The sequence below is a fragment of the Pogona vitticeps genome, chromosome 2 (assembly GCF_051106095.1).
Source record: "Pogona vitticeps strain Pit_001003342236 chromosome 2, PviZW2.1, whole genome shotgun sequence".
Classification (NCBI taxonomy): Eukaryota; Metazoa; Chordata; class Lepidosauria; order Squamata; family Agamidae; genus Pogona; species Pogona vitticeps.
Genome location: NC_135784.1, coordinates 168484888 through 168508078, shown reverse-complemented (window position 1 = coordinate 168508078; position 23191 = coordinate 168484888). Strand labels below are relative to the sequence as shown.

Below are 23191 nucleotides of genomic sequence, written 5' to 3'. Positions count from 1 at the left end.
TCTTTCTTGTTTATTCTACTTTTATGTCCAGCTTGTACTACTTAATTTGTAAGAGCCTTATCAGTTTGACAGTAACAAAGGATTAAAACTATGCATCAAGGACAGCTGTATCACATAAATAAGACAGATAAACACAATATTTAGCACAGGACATTTAATGAACTCCCCTGTGACTTACATCCCACCACCAAAGCACAAAAAACATCTCAGCCAAAGTAGTTTCCCTCTCATCTTTCTATATTTTATGTTAACTCTGGCATAACAATACCCTCCACAACAAGAGGAAAACATCAGCATGCTTAGAGGAACCCTGAAATCTGCAGAAGTACAGCAAAATCTTTCCGGTAAACTCTAATGGTAGAGGAAAAACCCAACTGGCTAGCAAAATCCATAGTGCAGAGAAATGCACAGAGAAAAAAAACCTATATATCTATTTTAAGAACACTGAAACCACCAAAGCCACCAAATATAATCAAGGCCTCTTTACATATCAGGGAAAACTACATGTTATACTTACTGTGTAGCCATTTTTTATATACAGTATATAATGAAATAACCAAGACAAGTAGATACCATCACCATAGGTAAGTTTATTGTGAGGACTTACTCTTCTACAGTATTTACAGCTATGTTTCAACTGGTTTGAGACTTTCAGGTAAAAAGCTCTTATTGGTACCAAGTTTTTTGGTTACAATGTAAATAGTGAGAGAATAAAAAGACAGCCATGCTCTTGGCATAATGGCATTCATCTCTCAGTTGTAATTAGTTTATTTTAATTTTTTTTTTAAAGCAGACACGGTACATATAACACACAGTTTAGTCCTCGCAAATCCTTGAGAACCACTTTTATTTCTTCAAGTTATAATAAATTAAAATCATCTAATTGGTCATTTGGGATTCCCTCATTTGCACCTCACAATGACACCATTAAAACACTTCTGACACAAGGCTTTCTCACAGAGCACATTTACCAAGTTTGATCCTACACTTGTCTTTTCAGAAATCCAGGCCGCTTAGTTTTACAGGAAAGGTGCATACCATTGTAACAGGACCTTGAATATGTAAGACTGGACAAATACAACATCACTGGACTGCATAACAGATCCAGTGCCTGACATACTTTTCAATTACTATTTTAATTCCCCTTACCTATGTCCACATGCACATTTTCCCTCTCAACCATTAATCAATATTCTGTGTCTTACGTTTGCTCAGTCCTTGCTGGGTTGTTTAAGAATCCCCCATATTTTTTTTCTTGAGCAGAAGCTTGAAAGGAAGGAATAAGATTCTGCCTTACATGTTTTAAAGCAGGGATCTCAAACATGCGGCCCGGGGGCCATTTGCGGCCCCCCAGATGATAGTTTGTGGCCCTCACCTTGCCTGCCCCCCCACAGCACCCACACATCCTCTGCTGTCAAGAGTAAAAAAAAAAAGCCTTGCCTCGCTCGCTGGCTCTCTCCCAAGACAGCACCTCTTGCACCCTCCATCCAGAACTGCAGCCTGCCAGCCAGCCCGCCTGTCTGTCGGATAAGGAAACTCCTGGGCAGCTTCCTCGGGCTCTTGCTCCGCTTGGCGGAAAACCTGATGCGGCCCAGCCTCACCCAGCCTCTGCCTCTAGTGGCCCCCAGGTAAATTGAGTTTAAAACCCCTGTAATTTAAAGCCTTCAAACAACCCAATATCTCAATTTAATATGAATTGGGGCCCAGTCCTCCTTCATCTGTGTATCCAGAGCTAAATATTGTGATGTTACAGCTTGAAGAGAGAATACTCACATCATCGCCAGGTTTCCCAGGTGGCCCAGCCGGCCCACGAGGACCCATTGGACCCTAGATAGAAAAGAGGGGGGAAAAACATATGAGAAGTGTGAAAAAAATGATCTCTTATGCTTACTGGCTTCTAGCACCTACCTGCTGATAATCTTACAATTTGCTAGTGTGTGTGTGAACCATAATGAAACGGGCCTGGCCTAGTGACTTGAAGGTTGAGACTAATGTACACTGGATTCGAGCTCTTTTCTCAATTGTGTATTTCCCAAATTGCTGGTCACTCTGGAGTTTCTTGTGGCCTCGTTTGTGGACGTATACACAACCTTAGTTGGAAAGGTGGACTGAGCCAAGCAACACAGTTTATATATCATTAGAAGCAAAGCTGACGTAAAAGGAAAAAGCTATCTGTTTATTCTAACATGAGCTTGCCTCAGTCCACATTTGACAAACCAGACTGATTTTTCTGGCCCACTGCCAGCTTTATTTTGATGTTTTTACGTCTGACCTCTCAGCCGTGCTGCTCTCAAAAGTTTGCATGTCTTGAAGGATAACACCATAAAAGAAGGAAATACAACATCTTGCTTAACATACAATCTGACCCTGCGTCTACTGGAGGTATTGATTATCAGATTTCTAGGACTGCTGGCTGCTGAAATGTCGTTGTATGGCTACATAGCATGAATTGATAAACTGTAGCATGTGGGCTACATGCAGCTACCACAGCATTTTTACCAGTTCCAAGGTAACCACAAGTCCAAAACACCCCCACCTATTTGTTTTTGCCCCAAAATGCCTTAAGGAACTGTCCCTTTCTCTCCCCTCCTCCCAAAACAAACCAGATGCACCTTGTCTGGCCATTTACTGTTTGATTTTTTAAAATTTATTTTTATTTTTAGAATGGCTTTATTTGGCTTTTTTTCTGGGCCTGGCGGAGCTATGCTGGAGCCAGGACGCTTAGATCTGGTTCCCTTGCCGATCTGTCTTTGCCCCGTCCGAATCTTATAAGACGCGGGCAGTATACAGTAAGTTGAAAGAAACCCTGCATCTTGTTCTCTCTTTCCCTTTCTTTCTCTCTAGGGCACAGGGCTATCTAATGAAGCCAAATGGCTTCAGATTTTTTTACAAAAACATAGCTCTTCACACAGTTCCCAGTGAGATGATGAAATTCATTATCACAGCAGCCACCAAATTTCATGGCTTTAGAAAAAGACAAAGTGGTGCAGAATAAGGCTATCCATGTCTATTACTCATAATGACCACTACTGTATGTACTGCCTTTAGTAGCAGTTGGCAGGAACCGTGAGCAGGAGGTTGAGGTGGCACTTACACCCTATTAGTGAGTTTTTTTCCCCAGAAGCTCCCTAGGAAAAAACATTCCTAAGTCAAACAGGGCTTTGATCTAAATGGCACAGTTCTTGCTATGTTCTTAGGGTCAGCTTCAAACGAGCAGCAGCATTAAGATAGGCATTGAAGTTGTGGTGTTAATGGCGGAGTTGATATTTCCTTTTCGATGCTAACTAGGTTCTCTGTTCATAATCTTGTACTCGTAATTAAGGGGTTAAAATGGCTTTGTGTTGCCATTTACCACCACCACTTTGCATTCCCGCAATGCATGTGTTTGGTAGAAGTGAAGACTGCAAAAATCTATCTCAGTAAATGAGCAAAGGGCACAAGTGGGTCTGGGTGGGGAAAATTCTATGGGACTCTTAGAGTTATGGAACACTGGGAGCTATAGCCTTAAAAAAGTGATTTTTAGCATTACTATGTTGGACCAATGCAGGATTATGAAGGCATCCCAGCAAACTGAGTGAGTATTACAGTCCCATCCAACATTGGTACACTATACTGTTTATACAGTTACATTTTAATTATACCACAGATTATTTGGAAGAGGACTGGGCAGAGAGAATCTGTGGTCTTAGGTACCAGTCATCTTAGGTATAGGACTGCAATCTAAATGTATCTTACTTCATTGACTGCTTTAAGCAGTCTATATTACAAACTGGATTATGGGTTGTGCCGCAGGAAAAAAATATTTACTTTTCCTGAAACAAAATAAACCTGTAAACAAATTTAAGTATAAACAATAATGCAAAGAAAAAAGGGGTATGAATTACAGTATAAATGAATGAATTCAATATGTAAATTCTAAACAGACCTTCCAAGGTAGCTTGTAATTAATCCAACACTGATTACAGTTGGTAATTCCATATGTTTTTTATATAGAGCTGTAAGAGGGCAAGGATACTGAGTGACTAGCAATCCGTTGTCTAACAAGATTGGGAGAGACATTCTAATCCACGCCACCAAAAGTGGAATCTGAAATCCACACCTGTGGCCTGACTCTGCAGCCCCCATTTTGAAACTTATTTTTAACAGAGGGGCCTGGACTTCACATCTGACCATGGTTTTTGTAACTTTCATTTTAATTCTGTGGTGCAGGCCTGATGAAGACCTGTGCAGGGTCAAAAGCTAGTTTATATCTGTGATTTTTTTAAAAATTGGTCTATTAAAGGTATCATCCACTCCTTGTCTTCTACATTTGTGGCTGTTACCACATAGGGTGGCCACTTATACATTGTCAAAAGGGGGCCAAAAGAGAGTGCAGATTTGCATAATACTTGTATAAGCTAATTTATACATCTAGATGAAAATTGCAGAAATAATGACAGTAATTTAAATCAGGAATAGGAAACATAAGACTCTCTAGATCAGTGGTTCTTCACCTTCAGTCACCCAGGTGTTCTTGAACAGCAATTCCCAGAAATCCTAGCCAGCAAAGCTGGTGGTGAAGGCTTCTGGGAACTGCAGACCAAGAGCACCTGGGTCACCCAAGGTTGTTCCAGATCTTTTTTAGATGGCTGCTCCCATCAGCCCTAGCCAACATGGCTAATGCAAGGAGAGGAGAGGAGCTGCAGTCTAAAATAAGGTCCACACAATTCCCACCTCTGTTATAATCACTATGGTGGCTGTGGGCTGAAGCAAGTGCAGTGAAACGAGTAAGGGATAGTCTGTGAAACAAGGCCTCAGGGTCACTAAAAGGTGGGGGAGATCTGAAGTAAGCTGACAGGAGTCCAGGAGGAGTTGAAAAGCAACGGAGGACTCAAAAGAGTGAATAAATCCAATAAGGCTTTGTAATAATATTTAACTTTTACATTGCACTATTGACATTTTAGGATTATTTCTATAATCCTAAAGTAAAATAGTCTGAGGTTAGGGCAGTGACTTGCCAAAAGCTACTAACTGACCTCATGGCACATATCAGGTTACTTAGCAAACACGTAACTCACATAGTGCTCGCCCAGGCACGGCACATCCATGTAATTTGTAAGGTGCCTTCATTCAAAAAGAAAACCTACAGTGCCTTGAATGTATGTTTGATTACCTCTGTTTTTAATCCCACTCTTGGGACATTTAAAGTTGCCAGATTCCAGACTGAAAGGCTGCTCTTAGTATTACTTAGAATAAAATGTAACTTTAAACATTTTATGCTTGGAAACACTTGGACCAGGTAGCACTACACCTGATGCTCAATAGGGCTCCCATTGAAGATGGCAGGTCCATATTAAATTCTGTCTTTGCAGTATTTGGACTCATGTCACCCCCTCAAAACACAAAGGCAAACTCTACACACTGTTTTTTTAAAAGCTAATAGCTCGTGGCCTTCCAAAAGGTCCTGGGATATGTGTGTGACCCCTGGACCTAAATAAATGAATAAAATGATCCCTCCTATCTCTGATCGCATCCGGTTCTTCTACCAGTGTCCAGCACATACAATGTTTCCTCTCAATAATGTGGAAAAAGACATTTGTGCTTTTCTTTCACAGAAATGTTAAAAGGACAGATGAAGTCCTAATCTCTTTTTCACATCATAATCCTAATCTGGATCACTGCTACCCTTTGGAGATGAGAGAAGCTAAGCCTCCTCATCCCATTAGCTGTTCTCCTAACATTCATACTCATAACTAGTCATCAATTACTCCTTGCAAAGGTCTAACCTACTAACAATTGCATGCCATCAAGCCAATTCCGACTTACAGCAGCCCTTTTCCAGGGTTTTCTAGGAACAGAGAGTACTCAGAAGGGGTTTGCCATTCTTGTCTTCCAGGGGCACTGTGGTTCTGTGTAGCCTGCCCAAGGCTATAGAGGCTGGCCTTTCTCATCTAAGACATAGTGGGGGAACTGAACTCCTCCTAACCTTTAAACTTCCTTACATTACAATTAATTCAGCAGGACTTCTCTTGTTGCATAAAGGAATCTCTCCAAACTTGTTCAATACCATGCTTTCCCTTTAAGAACCCAACTTTACAACATCAGAGGGATGCCTCTGAGGGTCCTGCCCCTGGCTGGAGATTGGCTCTTGCCAAGAGGAGATCTGGAAGAATTCTGAGAAACAAGACAAATGACGACGTGTGCGAGTCATCTGCGACATAAATGGGTTGGTGCACCCAACATCTGGCAAAGGTTATAATGCTTCTTAAATACTCACAGCGGTGCCAGGTTCCCCAGGTTCGCCAGGACTGCCTTGAAAACCTTGAGGGCCCTGAAAGAAAATTACAGAAACATCTTCAACGGTTGCCTTGGAAAAAGACAAGCCTCCCCCTTTATATTCCTTATCAAACACAATGAATCACACATGCAGGGTGAAAGATCTTTATACTTACGGGAGAGCCTGGTGGTCCAGGAGGGCCTCGTGGTCCCATAGGTCCCTATATGGGAAAAATGTAAAAAAAAAAATAGTATCACTACGAGACGTGGTCCAATTCTAATGCAAGAGAGACACTTAGCCTCAGTTGCATGAAAACAAAGCACCAGAGAAAGGCTAATTCCATAGCTTCTGCTGGACGTGAAGCCTTTAATTCTCCTTTTCTCTCTGTGCACCATCCAGGACTATTTTTATTTATAGCAGTCACTCCGAGGCACAAGAAGGAGAAGGAAAAAAAAAACACATACACACACTTGCTTTCTTTTGGAAACCATCCATGTTTACTAAGCCTGAATTTCATTTACAGCTTGCCAAGAAATGCTGGAGAGCAGAAATTTCCTGCTGGAGGTCTTGCGGGATCTTGAAGAACAGTAGCTGCTGTCTGTCTTTGCACACTCTAGTCCTTGATCCAAGGGCAACAGCGACCCAGTCCCTTAAACAAATCTCTCTATTACTTCTCTGTCTATAATCATCTATTTTGGCACATGGATTAGGAAGTTCTGGCAAGGGTTGTAAAAAGCCCAAAGCCATTTTTTAAAAAAAGCATAGCTTTTTCATTAAACCAGCCTGCTTAAACAGCTTGAGCAATCTCACAGCAACAAATTTTAAAGGAAAAGAATTATATTAATTTTAAAAGAAAAGAAAAGAAAGAAAAGAAAAAAGGCACAGGGTAACAAAAAAAGTAATTGGAAATAAATTGGAAATAAATTTATTTTTCATGAATCATATTTTGCTAGAACTTAGCTGTGTTCATGTAACTTGGATGTCACTTTAGCTTTACTTCAGGAAAAGAACCACTGATATTGCACTGGTGGAGAATATGTGGGTATCCCAATATTTTGAGGGGCGAGGGACTCTAGCCGCCTAGAGTAGACCTGAGTTGACTAGATAGGCGGAATATAAATAAAATAAATAATAAATAAATACATTTCCCATAACCCTTCACCACTGGCTTTGACTGTTGGGGTTAATGAGAGCTCCAGTACATTTGGAAGGCCACATGATCTCCACCCCAAATCCAGACTGCTCTTTGAAAAGATGGCGGCTGTAGTTTCCTGCCCTAAAACCCACTATCTTTGCAAAGGGCAGCCAGTGTCCCTTATGGCAGGCCATGGCTGAGGAGGCCACCACAGCAAGCGGCAATGGGTGATGGCAGCACTGGGCAGTGGCAGATGGTGGCAGAGGCTGAGGGAGGGAAGGGAAGGGGGTGGGGGATAGGCTGTGGAGCTGGCTGGCTGCTGATCGGCGGAAACATAGGCAGAATGGAAAGGCCACAGGAAGAGAGAGAAGGCTAGCCTTCTTTCTCTTCGTATGGGGGACGAATAAAATGGAGAGATCTTCATCCCTTCTTATTCATCAGGGTCTCTGGAACTCACGAATACAAAGGGATGAAGATTTTTTTAACAAATATCACAATTTGTTTTTTATTCATCCCCATGTCTGGTAAGGACTACAGCTCAGGTCATGAGGTCCAATTTTCAAAATGGCCAAAGGTCAGACTAGATAAGGTACTTGCCTCATTTTTGGAAGTGGAGCTCTTTTAGATGGGAAAAAGCCACCTGTTAGTCCTAGCACAAGTTTTCCTCACTCTGAATCCTGCAAATTAAGTTGCTTTGTTTTTGGATGCCTCATCAGAGGCATACACCGGTTTAATTTACAAGTCTGGCTGCTTAAGCATGCAGAACGAAGGGAATTCCCTTGCTGAAAGGAAAATGTGAGCACTGAATGGGAGCTTTGTGTCTTGTCTAGTTGGACTCCTGAACCATGAGAATGCTCAGAAATGTCTACGGCACAGGAGTGGCCATGATGCACCCAGTGAGCTATATGGGGAGCACTTTCGAGGGACCTCAGATATATATATTTAATGGGGGAAAGTTGAGGTTAATTTTGCTCATGGAGGCACCCAGGAGTCACTGTTTCAGCACGTGTTCCTGACCTCAAGACCTGCCTACCACAGAATCAAGAACAGAAATGGTCTAGCTTTTTTTTAAGGGTTGGGGCCTTTTTGCCCACTTCTGGGCTAGGCATTACTCTTGTGGGGAGGTACTGGGGATAGAATTTGGCCCCCAGCCCAAACAAAGCTTCTTGTCCCTGACAGAAGTCATCCCGGTTCTGTTAGTTTTGCTGTGTTTTTGCGAACTGTGTCATTCTGTTGAACATTTTTCAGCCCAAAATAAAGCATTTGTCATGAAAGGTTCCTCAGGGTTTATTTACCTCACAGTTCTTAGCAGATTTAATAATCATTCCCTCTCCCTATGATGGGTTGTCTTCTACAGGCTTTAAAATGAAGCATTCTGTCAAGGCTGAAAAAACCCCAAAGGGCCTCCCTTTCCACTAACACCACTATTTTCCAGTTTACACACAGCAAGGTCAGACACAGCATAACATCATTCTTGGTTTGCATACCCAACCTTTTCCAGCCTAAGGTCCAGTAACACTGAATGTCTAGTCTCAGGCCCTTAAGAGCCCATCGCAAACACTGTCTTAAGTTAACCTTGGGAAGGACAGTCCAGTGAGGATCTCCTTCAAGTGTCTTCTCAACATCATTGTATGATTCCAAGGATAATATGTGAGAAGCCATTCCCCAACAGCGGCATTAGTATACATCAATAGAGACTTCTCTCGGGACTTTGAGGCACTCCCGGGCCTTACCATAGGTCCTTGCATCACGCCCATCTGAGCACCACCTGCTTTCTCGTCAAATCCTCCAGCCATTTGAGCAGCAAAGTTCTGCAAAAGAGAACGTGCAAAAAAAAAAAAGCATGCCCAGTTTCAGTGAGATGTGGAACGTGAAAAACATTTGTACAATAAGGAACACGAGAAGGCTTTTTCAAAACTCTCTCCTCTAATATCTGATGGGCAGCTGTACCCGTGTCCCTAAGAAAGAAATTAGGGCAAATGGCTTCTCTTTTTCACATGTTTTCTATCCATGGGAAAACCTTACTGGACAGTATCTGTGGAAATAAATCATGGACTCAGTAAAAGCTTTCTCTAAGTTGCAATCTATAGGGATCACCCTATTAGACTGGCCAAAATCCTGTTCACCTAGAGGCAGTGGTAGTGGGTGACAGGTAGCAGATGACACCATCAGCGAGCACCACTAAATCTGTTTAAAACTAAGGAAATGCATCCTATGCTCATGTTTTCTGACACCCTAGGGCTTCTTTCACCCTGGGGAATCCTTTGGAAGCTTTGGGACAGCCTTTAATGGTCAAAAATTGCCACCACTTGACTCGTGGTGATCCTGATCCTGGTGGCAGCAATCCAGCCACAATTTTTGGTGATTAAAGACTTCTGCCACTCTATGGTCTCAAGGCTCCCAAAGACTTCCTCGGGACAAAAAAGAGCCCTAGTAAGCCTCAGAACCCAAAACGGAATGACAGGAAGCATTACATTAATTAAAATAAATATTAGTGGTGCAAGTTAATGACACCATCAGATTCTGTTGCACAAAACTATATGAGCAGGACTTGAGCCACAGCCTCATCCTCTGTTGTAACAGAAGATAAGATCTATAATTATAGAAACCTATGCAATGGTTTCACCAGATTTGCTCAAGCTGCTTTGAACAACAAGCACTTATTCATTGTACCCAGTAAATCTCAGGCAATGAAGGACATTTTAAGGGAGTGTGATCAAGACCCTCAGAAATCAGCTTCGACACCACCACCCAACATTTAAAGCTCAGTAGGATGGTTCCAACAGTTTTCTCCCCTAATTCTATATATATGCAGCAATCTTTAAATGTACCTCAGTACCCAAGTCGGTGTCCAAAAGTACAATCTCAAGACTGGCTAATATTTTGTAGGCATTTTTATTATCTCTTTGTAAACATAAAAAATTATATGTTTAAAATGACAAGAGAGGGTGTTTCCCACTCTTTTCAAGGTGTGTTCGCATTAAAACAATCACAAATCTACTGTTTGTCATTGACCGTAAATAAAAGCTAAGAATCTGTAGCTAAACTAAATTAATCTGGAATAAGGAAATGTGGCTTTATGAGAATACTCTTGGAGTAAAACCCATCCGAATTGCTAGTATGTATAATAAATCCAAAACAAATGCTTACAACATCTTTAAGATTAATATATTTTAGGGTTAATTTTATTTTAGCTGTTAGCCTTAAGGTACCACAAGCCTTTATTATTTTTTATTTTTTTTAATTCTCTACACCTGCTGAAATGAACTGACACAGCTATTTTGCTGAAAAATTCTATTAGTCACTGTAACCGCATAGCAAAAGACTGGCACCTATTCTATGGCACTTAAGGTTCAATATGCATTTCTTTGATACCGTGTGACTTCCAAATTGACTAAGGACAGAAACAAAAGCATGTCAGTAACTCTAAAAATGTTTTCTTAAAGAAATCCAGCAATGCAGTGTCCATTGCTGCTCAGATTCACTATTCACCCGTTTGCTCCAAAACCTGCCCCAGGGTTAAAAGGCAGAATAAGACTGACTGATAACTGTTGGGTGTGGGATGGCATGCATTATTTGGATAGCTGAATATGAATTTCTACACCTATTTTCCTAACAGATGCACACAATGGGCCGAGGCAACTCTTAATACAAACGAAGTCCACCAACCCCCAAACTTTCCGGAGCTAAAGTTACCTAGACTGGCTGGGTGCCATTAACTAGGCACAAATTTAAAATGACCCATGAAGATGTGAAAATGACCCATGAAGATGTGGCTCAAAATGCGGTACAGGTACAAGAGAAAGGAAGAGAAGGCTCTGAAATCAATTGCAGTTTTTGAGCACCTAATTCTGTGTCCAGTCCTTAAGCCAATTCTACGCCCACTTGGATCCTCCATTTTTCTATAATGCGGAGACTTTCTACCTTGAGAAAACTCATTAGTTGGCCTGCAGGGGAACTACTATAGGTTTGCCATGGAGCCCCTCTGTTTTACAAAGGATTCTGGGGTAGATAGACATGTTTTGTTTATGCGGAGGCAGTGGTCTGGCCTGTTGCATCACACTGTAAACCAAGCCTACCACCGGCTCTTCAGCAGCTGTGCATTGCTGGCTGGATGGGGAAAAATCATGATACCTATCTTCTGAAGAACTTTGTCCCCTTTTACTTGCCGTCACGCTGTCATGCCCTTTAAAGGGGTGGGAGTGGGAAGGCTTCTCTAAAACAAGATTATACAACTACTTTGCAGCTACCAATAAAAGGGGAGGGGAAGGAGGGAGCAAACACTATTTAGGCTGCTGAAATGAATCAAGGATTTTCCCCAGTTAGAACTCAAGGAATTCTTGATAGGCAGCAGAGTGAAAGGGCTCTTTTCATCCCCTTCTGTAACCACACTTCTTGGTATGCAGCAACCGGGGGTGGCAATGGAATCAAGTTGAGGATACTCACTCCACCAAGGCCAGGGGGACCAGGAGGACCTGGGGGTCCGGGAGGCCCAGGATTGCCAGGAGTACCAGGTTCACCATCTCGGCCACGTGGCCCAGGAGCACCCTATCAATAAGAACAGGAATTAAAATAGGAAGGAAACATTCCTGAAGAAGTCAAATTGTCAGCAGTCACATTCACACTCTTATATCACAGATAATGCCATTTTAAGTATGCTGTTCCAGCTAACCCTATGTCAATAATTATTAACTGCATGTTATAGCCCCAATCCATGCACATTTACTTAAGAAGAAGTCAAGAAAATGTATGTAGGGATGTAGCCTTCATTAGTCTACCATTAATTCTGCCCCACTAATTCAATCAAGCTGTAATGACCAATCCTAAAAACTATTATAGCCACACACCCAAAATACTGAAAGATGTATCAACTAAACAGCAACAAGGTCATAATAAGCCATTATGCCACACTGATGTAATAACTCCCATCTTGTACTGTTGCCGTGGCAGCTCAGTCAGAATCATTTAGGATTTTGAGGAGGGACGCCAAGTGGGATCAATGACTTAAGACATTTTGTAGGCTTGCAGGCTCAGTAGTACAGTATACAGATTCTTCTCTTAAGCATATCTGGCTCCCAACTCAGTAACTGGCTTTATTGCCACCGTGATTTTAATGTTAAGATGTTCCTTCTAATGTTCAGCCGTATTCTGCCTACATTTAACCTGAGCCAAATGTATTTAGTTCTACTCTCTGGAGCACCAAATAACTCATTTGTGCCCTCTTTATGACAACAGCCTGTCAGGCATCTGAAGAATATTGTTAAGCCTCTGATATTAGCCGATTCCTTCACGATTTCCTCACAGGATTTAATTTCTGCACTTCACTGTCTCTGCTGCCCTCCTCTGAACCTGTTCAATTTTGACTACTCACATCCTTCTTGAAGTACAACATTCAGGGCTAGTGGCTAGACACAGTACTCCAGATAAAGTCTGAATAGTGCATAATAGAGTTGAACTATTACATCTTTGGACTTTAAAACAATAATTCTATTCATGCAGCCTACAGTTGCATGTTGTGCAGTAAAAAAGGTCTCTGATCCAGAAATGTGATGTGCTCAGGGAATTCTTCCTCATGCTGTTGTAGCCAATGGATGAAACACTGTGATGGATGAAACACTGCTATGTGTGCAAAAATGTAAATAAAGAACTTCCTTGCTACAGAAATAAACGTGCACGTCGCTATAAAGGGGAAACTTCTTTATGCGCATCAGACATCAAGCACCCAGAGCCGATTACTGGAGTTGACTAACTGTAAGGCCTTCCCTGCGCTATTAAGTATGCCACATCTGTAAATATCCCCTCACCTAGGCACCTATGGTGAGCAAGCATTTTTTTCCAAGCAACCAGTGAGAGAACCTTTTATAAACTGGGAAGTAAGTTTTTTAAAGGCCTGCAGTGTTCCACAAATAGCTTCTATGAACGTGTGTGTTAACAAATGGTCCAGTAACCCAGTTTTATGGCTATGGAACTTTTTGTGGATTTGTTTACAAGACTGTAAACAATAGTGCCCAGAACCCTGTGGGATCTATTTGACACTTTCAGAATTTGTGCAAGTTCAGCATGTTATTCTGTAGGTATACCAGCCATCTCGTAAAAGTGTAAGCCCTGCTCTTTACATTGGAGTGATCGCCACTGGTATGACGGCAAGCTGAAGATTGCCCAGGACTATGGAGGTGGAGCAAATGGATTCTGGGCGGTATGTTTTAATCCACAAATCTTGCTAGGAATTTTTCTTTTCACACACAGAATATTCTGCTGCTCCAGGTTTTCATTTCAATTCCTGTAGACTATGGTACAATGCCATTGGTTTGTATTCCTTTCTTAACACCTTTGACTGAGTAATATTTCCTTAATGCCATTTTTGTTCCATCCTTCTTACATCGAGCTGCTCAGTGAGTGCTCTTCCTCTTCCCCCACATTTTACCCATTCAAATGGAAATTAGGCTGAGAAGCAGCTACTGTCAAGGGTGAATCAACAGTTCCCTCAGGGGCATGAGAAGAGATATGAAGTTGAGTTTTCACTAATTCCTTATCCAGCACTATCGATTGCACTAGATCACAATCCAAAACATATTGATCTCTTAGGTCCCTACACAGATAGGTACAAAAGGTACCAAGTCAAGGTTAGTAGGCCCTCTCTGCATACCCTGCATAACTATTTGAATTACTTTCCAAAATCTTTGTGACAAAGGTAATATTTTAACATGACATCTCCACACCTGTAAGTCAGCTCAACTACCTGTCTTGTGGTTAACTAATCTGATAGTCAATCTGATACATTTAGCCCTCTCACACAGCACCACTTTATGCAGGTTTCCTCAGAGGTAAAATCCCACTGCATTTGATATGCTTTACTCTCGGGTATGTTTGCTTAGGAATGCAAAGACTGAAGAAGAAAATCTGGTCTTACCTTTTCTCCTTTATCTCCACGTTCTCCCCTGGGTCCTTGTTCACCTGAAGGTCCCTGCAGAAAGTAATGACAGACAACTCACTAAAATGTTAATAAAGGGGTTTTTTTTGTTTTGTTTTGTTTTCATTTTGTTTTGTTGAGGAGGCGGCTTTCTTCTCCATATTCTTTAACCAATGTCACGGGGGGGGGGGGCAACATCCTACCTGTGGTCCGGGAGGTCCTCTCGGTCCTACAACCTGGACATGAAAGAAAGAAGAAAAGCACACAAAAAGTCAGAAAGGCACGTTGTACTGCCAGCTTTCAAGGGTTACGGGAGATGGAGAACACAGCAAACTTGAGACTTACGTCTTTAATATCACCAGGTTCTCCTTTTTGTCCCTTAAAAAAAAAAGCAAAGTGTAAGTACAAATTAAAAACTTTTTTAAAAAAAGGAAAACACCAAATCTTGGCATTGCATACAAACACCTTAGCACAACGTTAACCTCTGTTTACAACCAGGCTCTGCATAAATAGCTGTACTGTACTATTGTGGGCAGGCCTTTTGGGGCCTATGGACTTGAAAGGGAAGGAAAGCATTTGGCCTCCCATCTAGTGAAACAGAAATGCCTAACCATACCCTGAAGAATGAATCAGTTTTTATTGAAGTCAATGGAAGTATTCACTGGCCTGAAGTTAAGCAAATGTCTCAGCTTTTTCACAAGGTAAGAATGTCTTAACATTTCATGCCCAAGAGACTGCTAGATTCTGCAAAAATGTACAATGACTATCTGTCCTAGTAGCTCCATTGGGGGGGGAGGTAAATGAAGCTTTTTTGGGGTGCAGTGCTAAACATTTGCACATATCCCATCTCTTAAAGGCAAAAGCAGAAGGCAGAAGAGAAAACAAAATAGATATAAATAAATAAACAAATATGTGAATTAAACTATTGTTAAAGGCACAAGAGCTGAAGCATTTCAACAAAGCCAACAGCTTTACTAGACAATAATAGAATTGTTGTAATTAATAGCACTCAGTTGTCTCACCTTGGGGCCAGGTTGCCCTGTTAAGAGCAAGAAAGATAGGGGAAGGGGGAGAAAGAAAACATTAGAATCTCAATAAATTAGACGAGCATTTTAATATACGAACAAATACTTTTATCTGTACATACTAGAAGCACACAAATAAGACAAGGAGGCAGGAAGACAAAGGGAGGGAAATGTCTAGATGGTAATGATGGGGGTGGGGAGGTATTGCTTTTCTAAGTTCATCTGCTAAGTGTCACCGCTGTGTCGGAGATGCTGACACCCCAAGGAAATGATATGCCTAGGAATTTTACCTGCAAAGGGGAGTGGGAAGCCCCATGCAAAGTGACAAGCAGGAAAGCACAGCGAAAATAATAGGATTCCAAGCCATTCATTGCTAAATTCAAAGCCATTCTGCAGTAGGTCTTTTCAGTTTAATGCTATTTCACGCCACAGGGATTACAGCTCTGTTTATCAAAGCAGCAGTGGCTATTCATGATCCTGTGTACAAGTACACGTGGCCATGTCCTGCAAGCCTATGGACATATACTCGAGACCAAGTCCTGAGGAACTCAGTGGGACTTGCTTCCAAACAACCATGCTCAGGATGAGACTGCAAATCCCAGATTGAGTGCAAAACCTAAACCGACTTTCGTAAGAGCTCCCCTCACAGGAATCTCAAATCAGTGGGTCGTGTTGATACCCATACACGGCTGGACCAATCTCTAAAGCATTCTCATTGCGCATGGAGCCACTGCTACAGGTGAAATAGGTTGCTGCTTTATAAGGCACGCACAACACAAAATGCAGAGGTTAAAAGCCGCATTCAGCTTGACAGCACACAAATATGCACACAAGAGACACTATTAACTTTTGTGCAACTCAACCCTTCACTCATAATGGCAACCTTGCCTTTTTGTTTTTTTTTCAGTCAGAAGAACCTCAAAGGCAAGCAGCCAGAAGAGGTGAAAGGGTTAAAAAAGGCCACTTCACCGAATTGCAACATAACTCCTAGGCTACACTTATGACCATTATTTTTTTTTTAAAAAAAGACGCACTTTTTGGTGCCTGAAAGAAGTTTGGCCTGAATTTTTAAACCCCTTTGCAAAGCATACCCTCCACCCCCGCACCAGTCCCAGCGCACCTTGAGGCAGGGAAACATTATTAGTTATTCCCAATGTCTCAGGTATGAAAGCCAGGCCCTGACTTGTTATTTTCTCTCAGATCTGAATATTGACCTCTTGGCTCTGAGATCTATTTTTTTAAGAAGCGCAGTATGGCTCCAGGCCAGAACAACTTAAAAAGTAGGAGGAGCAAAACACATTTTCTGCCATCATCTTCCATGAAAGAGTTCATCAAAATGGAGGCTAGCCCTTTGGTTCTACCACCTCCTTTGCCCATATCACTAACTCCTACACCAGAAAGGAGAAACATGTAGCCTTCAAGGCACTGCTGGATTTCAACTCCCATCCTTCCTGATTACTGGTCAGCAATATGTGGAGGGATACAGATTTCTCTCCCCTTGTAAAAAATTTTCAACATCTTTGATCAACACATTAAGAAAAAGATGCTAAAGCAAATGCATACTACAATCAGGAGTGTTCTACATCTGACCATGTAGAGTTGTGAGTAATTGGGGGGGGGGAATAATAAATACCTAAATCACATTGACCTTAACAGGATTTAGGAGATTATATTCCATTGTTTTCAATCAGACTTTGGTACACTATTGCTGAAATAATGTACACAAGGCAACTTTGTAAACTTTAAAACTCAGTATAAACACAAATTTAGCATTAGCATCATTGCTATAATCACTAAACTTTCTCTGGGTTGCGAACACCAGACTTAACTTTGGTCACAGTTAAGTGTGGGCATGCCCCATTGATTTCTGTGGACTTTTATAGCTGCCCAATTGTCCGGAATAGGACAGCCTGTACTTAGAGTTTCCCATGAAGGAAGAGGTTTTGCCATTTGATAATTATTTAATTAGACTTTCTTCTGTCTCAGTGGAGCTGTAAAGGGGCTGTCCTTATCCAGATCACCCTATAATTTCTGACAGGAAAAAAATCACAGTTAAACACTGTGTATAGTGAAGGAAACCACAGTAAGATATAATTAGCTCTGTGAAGAATTTAAACATTTCAGTGTTGTTGCTTTTTTTAAAAATTATCTAGTGGGCCATAGTAAGGGGAGAAACAGAAAGACATGGTTCAGAGCTTCATTGTTGTGTCTGGGGAGCCGGTCCTTCCCCAGAGATCGGACGCATGAATTATCCATCATTCCATCAAGTAAAAAAATAATTCCTTAATGATTTCCTTCTTTCAGGCCACCAATGTGCCACCAACAACTGACACCAAAAGGTCTGGCTCATATTTCATGGATGTGTCGGCAAGGCTGTTTGAGGCAAGTTAATAACTTGTCAGCCATGCTGCCCAACCCTCTTCCCTCACCTATCTGCAGTTCAGATTAAGCTACTAATGTATATTTTTCTACACCTTAAAGCAAGCGGCATGATTAATCCCAAGAAGTAGCCTTTCCTAGAAGTAGGCTTTTTTTTCATGGATGCCCCAGAGGGTACATCCATGGATGTTATATCAACCATTCCTCTTTTGCTCTTATCTTGCAAGTAATTTATTTATATGGAAGGGAAATAAATAAATTACGATCACTGGCGGTGGGCTGGTCAGTTGGACAGATGGGGCAACATTCTCCGAAGGGGATCTCAGGGCTGGGACAGTCTCTCAGTTCTTCGCAGAGTATGTCGTCGCACAGGACCGTCCCCGTGTCACAGACACAAATCCGGCAGGGCTCAGGTTTCCACACATCTTTATCACTATACCTCTGCCCATCCTGTACACAGCTGCCTGCCTCCTCTGCGCCAGAAGGGAGGAAAGGGGAGGAAGAAGCAGGGAAGGGAGGTTTTTTTTAAAAAGGGGGGGGGAAGCAAAATCAGAAGAGAGGGAGAGAGAAAGAGAAAGAAACAGGGTCATATCATCAGCATTGGTTACAGCAATCCTGTCATAACCACACCATGGAGTCCCGCCACTACCACCAGGCAGGCTTCATTCAAGAACATGTTGTCTTCTTCTTCTTTCTCAAAATTGTGAGAATATGTTGGTGAACAGTGAATAATAATTTTTAAAAAAACTTTTGTTAGCTGTTTCCTCTTTCCCCTCCTTTCCGGAAATACTGTATCTCTCAGCTCTTACTGCAATGATGCCACTTGACTGCATTTCTTTGCAAACCCATGTAAAGCTTTGGCAGGTGAGAGAATATTGCAGGAGTCTTTAAGTTTCCTTCCACCCAGTCCTTATAGCACAATACAGGTAAATCTTAATACTTCTCATTTTATCTCTCTTCCCTACCAACCCTATGAGGTAAATCAGTGCTTCTCAATCTTGGGTCCCCAGATGGCCTTGGACTGCAATTCCCAGAAATCCTGGCCAGCACAGCTAGTGATGAAGGCTTCTGGGAGTTTTAGTCAAGAACACCTGGGGACCCAAGGTTGGGAACTTCTGAGGTAAACAATAAGGCAATGGTTTCTTGTAAAATGAGGCCTAGTTTAACCTCTTTTTGATTAGGTAAAATGAGTATGGTAGACTTTGTAACATATGAGCTAGGATAGACACTGAATTTTAAATTTCAAGTTCTAAAATAAGAATAACGGTTTACAGTTTATGAGATCTTATTGTGATAAATGTAAGATGTTAAACTGTTAGTCCTTTTCTATTCAATTTCTCATCTCTGGCTAAGGGAACAGTTACCTGTAAGGTTAGGACAAGGGTGTCCAAGTCACTTGCCCAAGGCCCTCCCCGTAGAATAGTTCTTTGAGTCTAAGTCTGCTACATTAAAACACACCTTGTCAGATATAGGGTTGTGTATGGGGCCCCATATATGGGATGCCACTTCCAAAGAGAGCATCTAGCAACTTTAGATCCAAATCATAGTTTTTTAGAGCCTTCTTTTCTGTCTTAATGCTAGCTCATCTTTAACACATGCCTGATACATCTGCATCCACAAAAGGAAGAATTGTGTGGCTTGGTTTAAGCTCACAGGAGGATCAAGAACCTCAAACAATCTATTCACTCTGCTTCTCTGTCTCAGCGATCCCTTCATTGTATTGAATGCCCACATGGAGGCCTAGATGCCGAACCGGCATCTCCTCTAATCCCATCTTTGCATATCATGTGACTTAACTGGGAGCCGTTCTTGTGCTAGCTATGCCCACAACCCATCTAAGCTATTTCTTGAAGATGCCAGTCAGAACAGTGTTATTCGAAATCTCTCCTTTTGATTCCGTTTGCCACCTCTGACTACCGACTACAACTAATGGGGAATTACTTGGAATTAACACCCTTCCAAACCCAGTACTGGAATGGAACCAATTTATGGAATGTCTGCAGCAGAGTAAAACCCACATCTAACAAGTTGCAATGACCCTTAGCTGACTCTGTTCTGTGTAAGAGAGCGCTAAAGTTGTTTTTCCAATTAAAGAAGAAAGTTTGGGGTGTTTTTTTTTTTAAAAAGAGAAGCTAGCAGACCAAACTAAGATCAGATCATTGGTGAAGCTTATGGCAGTGGGTGAAGAAGTGGATGCGTTGCGACTAGAGGACAGAGAAAGTGATGGACTCTGTTGCTCTAATCAGGACAGCTGGCAATGTTTATCTCCCATTATGGCCATTAAATGGAAATGATTCTCAGTGGAGAAAGGGTCAGCAGAAACCCATTAAAAACATGCCCCTTTGGCACATACTTTCCCCCACCTCCTTTTTTCTGAAATGTCCTCATGAAGGCTTTGACAGCAGTCACAAGATGACAGGGGGGCTATTGTGCATGGGGCCAGGGAGCCTGCAGGAGCCCAAGGGACCCATCCACTCATGAATGGGCCTTTTCTCAAGTACACACAGAGCGCGATTCACATTGCCCTGTTAGGGACTAGTTTAAATAAATATGGGCAGCCTTTCAGCATCTGGAAGCCATTGCTGCCAAATGCAAACAAACTTTCACAGAGCGGGAATTCAGTGTGCTCCCTGACCTGAGAGAGAACAGTTCTTAAAATAAATTAATAAATAAAAATAAAATTAAAGACAAGACTCCTCCCCCAGGTAAAAAGATGCATGAGGATTAAAATAACCAGAAAGCCAATATATGTCAACTTGCTCTCTTTTTTCCCCCCTGGCTAATATGAATACAGCACTTTTTTTTAAATACTAAGAGAGAAACATTTTAAGGCCATGTGGTGACAAACTCCCTACTTCTTTGCCACAAGATTCTGGAAATTAAAAGATACTCTGTTTTAGCACAAACCACTGTGGACAATGGTGTGAAAGGGAGTGCTAAGCTTAATGTCGTTTTTAGACACCACAGTGCAGCGGTTAAAGAGAAAGGTGGTGGAGGAAAAGAGTTGACTATAAATAAACACTACAAAGCAACTCCAAAAAGCATAGTTCCTTTCCAGACAAGCCTCTCTTTTTGCACAATCACCTTGCCCCATTCAGGAACTTCAGATGCCATCCCTTGTCTTTGTTAACCCTCCCACCATTTTCTATGCTGGTTTGCATCTTTTTTTTAAAAAAAATTCCCACCCCCAGCAAGAAAAAGATTGAGGAGAAGAAAGGAAGACTGCACAGGATCTTTCAACTAGCAGTGTTACAAGCCCTCCTTCTGGCAGACCCCACTATGCCAACCTGAACATAGCAGGGCCCTTTCTGCTTCTAACTTGGAAAACTCAGCTTCCAAAGACTCCTACATGTGAATAAAAGGAATTCCATTCCTTTTTTTCCCTTCAAGCTCTATTCCCTGCAATTGATTTACAGTCTGGAGCATATGGAAGCAGAGATGGAATTCAAGCAATAGGGAAACCTGCCCAAAGGAATTTAAAAACACACACACACGCACACCAGTTCTTTCTACCTAATAAAGTTTCCATCTTCCATCACTGAATAATATGCCAGACAACAAAAGCTTTCTAGGTAGGGGGAAGGGAGAAGGCTGCCTTTTTTAAAAAAAAAATGCCTTTCCCCGTCAAAGTTTGCAATTACTGGTGACAAGCTTAATTGGATAAAAAAAAATTCCCACCCCACCCCTATTTTGGCAACAGGGGGAAGTGGGCATTTTTGCACAACAAGGATTTTGCATCTCTTCCACCATTCAGTTTGGTAGGAGGACTTTCCCCTCCCCTAGTTTAAGTATGTGCCTGTGTGTGCCCCCGCGCATGTGCATGTGCACACAAGGGGGAAGAGAGAGAGAGAGAGTAGAACAAACGGACTGATGTGCCTCTGGAATGCGTTGCACCCCTCAGGTGGCCTCTTGAGTTGGGGGAAATTTTCTTTTCTGCTCCTTCCATGACCAAAAAAAATATATATCTGTCAGATATCAGATTCCCAGGGGACCTCCATCTGCACCTTACTCCACATCACTAAATGAACTGGGGGAAGGAGAGTGTGAGGCTGGATTTGGTGTGCACAAAGATCTTCCTTTGTTTAGAAGAGAGAGAAAAAGAGGGGGGTGGGCAGAAATTAAAGTCTTGCTTGTACGCCCCGGAATTTTTCTCTTTTGTCTGGCTCCCCTTTGAATCCCCTCCGTATTATTCAGTTAACTCTTTCACCGCCACCACCCAAGCCGCCCAAGTATTATTTTGTCCTCCTCGTTTGCCTGTTCATCCTCCCCCCCCAACACACACACACACATCTCACAAGTATCTTGGGTAGAAGCACAGAAGAGTTGCACGCCAATTCTTTAAGACCCCTAATCCCTTCCACCACCAGCAGCCCCATTCCCGGCAAACCAAAGGGAAGAGAAATCGGTGCGAAGCGAGGGTTGGGGTCAGCGCAGCCCCCTCTTCTCCCGCACCCAAGCCTTAGGGGGGAATAGAAAAGAGCCTTCGAACCCATGACACCCATCAGGACTTCGTATTAATCGAGATGACGAGCCAGCAGAGGCTTGGATGGGAAAGCAAGCATCCTGCGAGAGATGGAGGAAGATAAACCCAAGGCAGGCCGGCTCTGTCCAGAAAGTTTAGTTCCACAAACTTGTCAAGCACAGAAGAACCAGAAGGATCTTTATTCCTGACCTTTTTCCTCCTCCCCCATCCCCGCCACCTGTCCCCCCCAGCCGAGTTTCTTTGCACCCTCTTTCAGGAGGAGGAGGAGGCGAAAGGTGTAACTTACGTATATCCTCATCCTGACATTTGACAACTGCTAATAAAATGACTTGCGTGGCTGCCAGGAGCACTAGAGTCCTTGAATCCACAAAGCTGAACATGTCTAAATGTTAGACATGCAGGACTTGTCTGTGGATGAGGAAGAGATGGAGATGGTGGTGGTGGTAGTTCCCCTCGGCAGTGGCTACCGAGCCCTCATGCAGCCGATCCTCCTTTTTTTCGGTGGAAACAAGCAGGAGGTGGATCCCAGGTACCAAGGAGGCCCGCAACAACCCGGCGGGCGCGTGTGTGTGTGTGCTCTGGGCTGGAGCACCGCGGCTTTCTGCTCCCCTCGGCCTCCTCGCCGCCCGCGTATATGCCCAGGGCTCCGTCCTCCCCCGGCCCCCAGCGGAGCTGTAACCTGAGCCCGCCGACCCCTCCCCTCCGGGCCGGGCTTCTCTCGCAAAGCGGTCGCCGGGGGTCGCCCGAAGCGGGGGGGGGCGACCGGGCGAGAGGGGCGGGCTCGTGGGCCCCGATCCCCACCTCCCTCCCTCCCTCCCTCCCTCCCCAAAAGACACCCCCCGAAGCCCCTCCCGCTCTCAGACCTCGACGGCTGAGCGCAGGGAGACACGAGGAGCGCCGGGGAGCCGTCGAGGCGGTTTCGGGCAGCCACGCGGCAGGTCTCGGGAGCTGGGACCCCCCTCCCCTTCGAAGGGCACCGCGAGTGGCGGCGGAGCGTGGCTGT

General features: G+C 42.9%; 1 protein-coding gene across 2 annotated transcripts in view; it reads right to left on the bottom strand.

The window, feature by feature from the left end:
* COL2A1 (collagen type II alpha 1 chain) overlaps positions 1–22915 on the bottom strand; it is an 85199-nt gene extending 62284 nt beyond the window's left edge. Inside the window, exons 1-11 of one of the 2 annotated variants that reach the window (XM_020779402.3) lie at positions 22475–22915; positions 17969–18178; positions 15324–15340; positions 14647–14679; positions 14505–14537; positions 14302–14355; positions 11838–11939; positions 9125–9202; positions 6432–6476; positions 6257–6310; positions 1774–1827 (exon numbers count right to left, since the gene is read on the bottom strand). In XM_020779402.3, coding sequence (XP_020635061.2) covers positions 1774–1827; positions 6257–6310; positions 6432–6476; positions 9125–9202; positions 11838–11939; positions 14302–14355; positions 14505–14537; positions 14647–14679; positions 15324–15340; positions 17969–18178; positions 22475–22568 — 774 coding nt within the window. In that variant the 5' untranslated portion in view covers positions 22569–22915. The remainder of the gene's footprint in view (positions 1–1773; positions 1828–6256; positions 6311–6431; positions 6477–9124; positions 9203–11837; positions 11940–14301; positions 14356–14504; positions 14538–14646; positions 14680–15323; positions 15341–17968; positions 18179–22474) is intronic. The other variant, XM_072991162.2, reaches the window with a different exon arrangement.
* Between the last annotated feature and the right edge of the window lie 276 nt (positions 22916–23191).